Consider the following 5378-nt stretch of genomic DNA (forward strand, 5'->3'; position numbering starts at 1 on the left):
TGAGCTTAGCGAGTCCAATATATCCAGTATTTCTCTCCAGGAGCTTTCACTGTGAAAAGACAGAGAGAATAATACACAGTACAATTAAATTATACACAGTACAATGGAGTACTACAGTGCCATGTGGTAGTGTATCTTTCTGGTACAACAAACAGTTCGTGCAGTTCAGGCCTACCTGTTGTCATTCAGTGCTGATATAAACAGTTTTTGTAGGACTAGAGAATTCTCTACGCTCTCCTCTTCTTCATCTTTTCCTCTTTCTTTCTCAACCAGAGAAGGGCCTTTGGGAAACTGCAGTGCAGTTGAAGAGGCCATTTGCAAATAGCACGTTGCTATAGAAACACATTGGCCACACCTATTAATAAACGTGGGCGTGAATATTAATTTTTATTGAAATTTTTAGTGTAGTGATTAGAGATTAGCGGTATGTATATATTCAGGGATTACAAATTTTAGTCAGTCATTCTTTATGATAATTATTATTAATTTAAGTGTCACTTTTGACATATCTTTTAATTTAATTAATTTAAAGATCTTAACTTAAACTCAGTACACGGAACTCAGTAAAAAGTGCATGGATGTGCTTCAAAACTTATATGTACAGTTCAATAAAAACTTAATTTGCATATGGTCTGTAGTTACACTTGCGACTGAGATCAAGATGAGATCATTCAGATCAAGTGATCAAGGCCAAATAAAATTGTGATCAAATATGATATATTGATCAAGCTGACTACTCAAGTTCCTCATAAAGATTTTGATTGCCTGGTCGCACATGTAAAGTGTAACTACAGGCAGGCTATATGGAAATGACCCCCTTGGTATATAGCTAAAAATACACTGTAGTGTTATCATAGGGGTGTGGGGCCCCCAGAGCCAAGATTTATTATACCGGTATGCATGAATTCAGTAGTTAATTTACATCAAGGCTGGTTTACACAGGACAATTAACGTAACATAAGGCCATACATTATAACAAGTGAAAGAATTTACTAACTTAAAGTCCAAACAGTAAAAAAAACAAACAGTAAAACAGTAAAGTCTGAACAGACTAAACACACAAAAAATAAGAAAGATACAGAAAATAAAAATAATTAATAAACTGTAGCAGCAAAAACTATAATTCAAGGCAGTTAAGATTAAGTTTAAAAGTAACTACAATTACTATAAAAGGTATGCAGAAATTATAGAATATCAAAATTTCAAATATTCATCTTTTTTAATGACCTTATTACTTCAGCCATAGTAGGACGATCTGCAGGATCAGTGTTAAGTCCTCTTTGTATGAGAGACTTCATATGAGACCAGGAGACTCTAGCAGATTGTTGTGCTCTCTCTACTGTTGTCATTTCTGGTGGGCAAAGTAAATTCAGCTCCATAAGGAGTACAGAGTAACTGTAGACATCCATTGCTGGACTGTGTCGATCAGGAATAGGAGCTTCTGGTGCAGCATATGCTGGATTACCTGGCATAACAGTACCAGTACTTTCAGCTTGCACTACTTTAGCTGTGCCATAATCTGCTACTTTAGCTTCATAACCAGCAGGTCCAGTGCAAGGCTTTAATAATACATTAGGACTGCTGATATCTCTGTGAATAATAGGCTGAGGCTTAAACAGGTGAAGGTAGTTGAGGCCTAAAGCTACATCTTGAGCAATACTCAGAATCTGTTGATTGGTTAATCGGTTTTTGCGAAGCTCATGATTAAGACTAGTGCTCATCAGCTCGGTCAAGATGAGAGGATGACCCACTTTAGTTGCACCAATAAACTGGACCAGGTTAGGATGACGTACTTGTGATGCTATAGTCATTTCCCTGGTGAAGATACCTAGATTATAATCTGAAATGATCATATTATGAAGTGACTTGACAGCTACTCTTAAACCTCTAAAGTTACCAACTGTAACCACAGCATAAGATCCTCTTCCTAACTCCTCCTTTGTCAAAGTCACCTCATCTTTATTAACAACCCAGTGATCCTGAGACTGGCGTAACTCCCTATCCTTCTCCTGTAGCTCCCTATCCTTCTCCTGTAGCTCTCTGTCTTTCTCCTGTAACTCTCTAACCTTTACCTGTAGCTCCCTATCCTTCCCCTGTAGCTCCCTGTGTTTCTCCTGCAGCTCCCTATCCTTCTCATGTAGCTTCTCATGTAGCTTCTCATCCTTCTCCTGTAACTCTCTATCCTTCTCCTGTAACTCCCTGTCCTTCTCCTGTAGCTCCCTGTCTTTCTCCTGTAGCTCCCTGTCTTTCTCCTGTAGCTCCCTAGTCAGGCGGAGCCTGACCCTTAGTAGCTCCCTGTCTTTCTCCTGTAACTCTCTAACCTTTACCTGTAGCTCCCTATCCTTCCCCTGTAGCTCCCTGTGTTTCTCCTGTATCTCCCTATCCTTCTCATTTAGCTCCCTGTGTTTCTCCTGTATCTCCCTATCCTTCCCCTGTAGCTCCCTGTGTTTCACCTGTATCTCCCTATCCTTCTTTTGGAGTAACACCTGATGTTTCCTATTCTTCTCTTGTAGCTGATAACAATATCTTCTTATTTCTTGCTCTTTCTCTGATTTTTTTCTTTCCTTCTGCTCAAATTGTTGATGATAAAATTGAATTTCACTCTCCTTCTCTTCAAGACTCTTCATAAAAGCTTCTATGGTTTGCATAATGGCTATATCCTCTCTTGGGTTTCTTCCTGCCTCTAGTTCCTGCAGATACTTCTTTTTACGGTATTCTTCATTATTCATACCATTGGTATCTAATGTATCACCTACTGTCCACTCTCCTTTACTGTTGAGAACTACATAAAGAAAAATTATAATGAGTTTTATTTATTTATTAGTAAATGAGACAAAAAAAAAACTTTAAAATGACACGTGAAATATATACTACCTAAAAACTTCTCTAGAGTCTAGATGTAAAAAACCCTTAGTGAGAAAAAGTACATGAATTAATGCCAGCTAAGGTGGTTAAGGAGTATATTTACTCAAAAGCCTAGTATTCATATACTGTATATACATGTAGCTCTAAATTTTTATGGTATAAAATTTTGTTATTTTTATGAAACTCCAAGTTCAATAATTACAAAAAGTTTAGTTACAAAAAACTACTGGTTGCCATCGTAACAGCTTCACGTGTTGGTTAATTCACGAAAATTTTATTCATAAATATCTAATTTTCAGTAAAAATTTAGAACACATGAAAATATGGAGCTATACGGTATATAGTTGTAGCTGTTGTATAGATTCTGATTTCTAATCTCGACGGTGTTGTAAGGCTGTTGTAGGGCTTTATGAAAACCAGGTTTTATGCTCAATTTCTGGCTATTATGTCACATTAAACAGCCTTAATATGTATGGTCAACATACAAGTATTACTCAATGCATCATCAATATAACTATGATACACTGACCTAGTTTAGTTAGCATAGCAATGTCAGGATTAGTGACTAGTGTGCAACATTTATCATCAACTCCTCCAACAGTTGTTATCCAAACACAATGAGGACTCATAATTAACACTGAGAGAGAATGACCATTTCTCTTACTAACAGAGTGAGGTACATCTAACTGTAATAGGGATAAATAATAATCTACTTGTATCTCACGGTATACATACACACACGTACTGTACCTTTATCCAGGAATGTTGAGTGATGTTTAAGATCCAACAATCATCTAAAGTATCATAATTCTTATCCCTTCCACCACTTATCATTAGCCTAGGACAGTCTGATTCAGCCATAATAATAGCACCTGCATGAAGGTATCTACCCACAGGCCATCGGTCTATTGCTTCAGGTTTCTTTACACACTGCCAGAACTAAAATAATTACATCCATTAACAATGACATTAGTGCGTGTGTGTGCTGTGTGTGTGTGCTGTGTGTGTGTGTATGTGCATGTGTGCATACATACATGTAAATTTTAGTAAATTAACATACTACAGTGCTGATTGATATCTCTAATATATAAATATTGTTAGTAACAGTAGCCTTAACATTATCAGCCTCTATTCCACCAAACAAAACAGCTCTAGTGTTGTTGATCTTTTCAATGATGAAGCTTTCACCAGGTGGTATACAATGACCAATAATTAAAGGAATACTCCATTCTCCTATAGATTGAAAAATTAAAAATCAATAAACCGGCGTACAAATCGGAAAACTTTGCTTGTACAGTGGAACTCCTGAATAAAAAAACTTTTGGTACGCAATTTTTTTCATTGCATGGAAGCTTTCATAACAAAGATTAACAAGGAATAAGGCTGGCACATTAAAAATTTTTTAAAAGAAGTTTCATTCCATGCATTTTTATCATGGTAGTACTCAAACACAGCAAAAAAAACTTTAACTGAAGTCAGTGCTTAGAAAGTTCCCAAAAAATGCAACATCTTACTTGATGATATATTATAGATAGAGTGTTCATTAGTAAACCATTCCCCTTTATTAGCTGATTCAATGTATTTATAATGAGCCGGTTGTGCAGCTGGTTTAGATCCTAGTCCACCTATCATTAGTAGATAGTGTACTCCATTACGTTCAAATGATATCATCCCACCATAAGCTCTCCTCATAACTGGTCTAGTTGCATCAGTTGGTTCTAATTCTCTCCATTGAAGACTAGCAGTATCCAGTTGTGAAATACTGTTGTGATAGCAACTGTGATGGCCACAATAGCCCCCGAAATAATACAATAGATCATCTATTGCAGTACAGCAGTAGGCAATGATTCCTAATGGAGGAGTACCAGTAGTACCTCTAGTGATCCATTGACCAGTTGAAGGAGTAAAGTGTTGTATATTACTAGTGATCCTTCTCTTCTCTTCACTATTATGTACTGCAGGGAAGTCAGACTGAGTACCAGCCCACACATACATTTCTGCAGACACGGTGCGGTGCCTGGCTCTTTCATTCAGTTTATCTATATTCGAAATGATCAATGATTGTGCATGATCACTGGAACAGTAAACATTAAGGCTTACTTTTATCACACAAGGAACAGCCATAAGGGCACTTACCCTCACAGGCCTCTTTTTGCATAATGGCGTCTAGGCACTAGGCCTATCTTGAGCTAGAGCTAGAGCTAGAGCGCGCCTATAGGCCACCCCACCTACCCTGTAACCATAGTAATACAATCTATGCTGTAACTCTTATCTTACCAAACAAAATCACGTGATAGCAGACAACGCTATAGCGCTAATTAACTATGTCTATATATTAATAACGTGGGCGTAAATTAATTTTAAGTTATACCCTTTAGAATTTTAGTAGAGATAAAAAATTTTTACAAAAATAATTAAAAAATTAAAATCACAAAAACAAACAATTGTATGATTAACATTAATTTTTACTAAAATACTATAAATAATATAATCAATTATTACTGAATACTAGA

The 5378-nt window shown here is 36.5% G+C and overlaps 1 protein-coding gene across 2 annotated transcripts; it reads right to left on the bottom strand.

Moving 5' to 3' along the window:
• Positions 1 to 909: 909 nt before the first annotated feature.
• LOC100636886 (uncharacterized) lies at positions 910 to 5105 on the bottom strand. 2 transcript variants are annotated; one of them, XM_020003539.1, is made up of 7 exons: positions 4966 to 5105; positions 4380 to 4904; positions 3926 to 4098; positions 3616 to 3804; positions 3395 to 3551; positions 2296 to 2782; positions 910 to 2262 (listed from the first exon to the last, which is right to left on the bottom strand). In XM_020003539.1, the coding sequence occupies exons 1-7, from the start codon at positions 5021 to 5023 to the stop codon at positions 1203 to 1205; spliced, it is 2649 nt and encodes an 882-aa protein (XP_019859098.1). In that variant the 5' UTR covers positions 5024 to 5105; the 3' UTR covers positions 910 to 1202. The 2 variants fall into 2 exon arrangements, with proteins under 2 accessions (XP_019859098.1, XP_019859097.1); XM_020003538.1 differs by having other exon boundaries at positions 910 to 2782.
• Positions 5106 to 5378: the final 273 nt, after the last annotated feature.

This window comes from Amphimedon queenslandica, unplaced genomic scaffold (assembly GCF_000090795.2).
Source record: "Amphimedon queenslandica unplaced genomic scaffold, v1.1 AMPQUscaffold_12622, whole genome shotgun sequence".
Lineage (NCBI taxonomy): Eukaryota > Metazoa > Porifera > Demospongiae > Haplosclerida > Niphatidae > Amphimedon > Amphimedon queenslandica.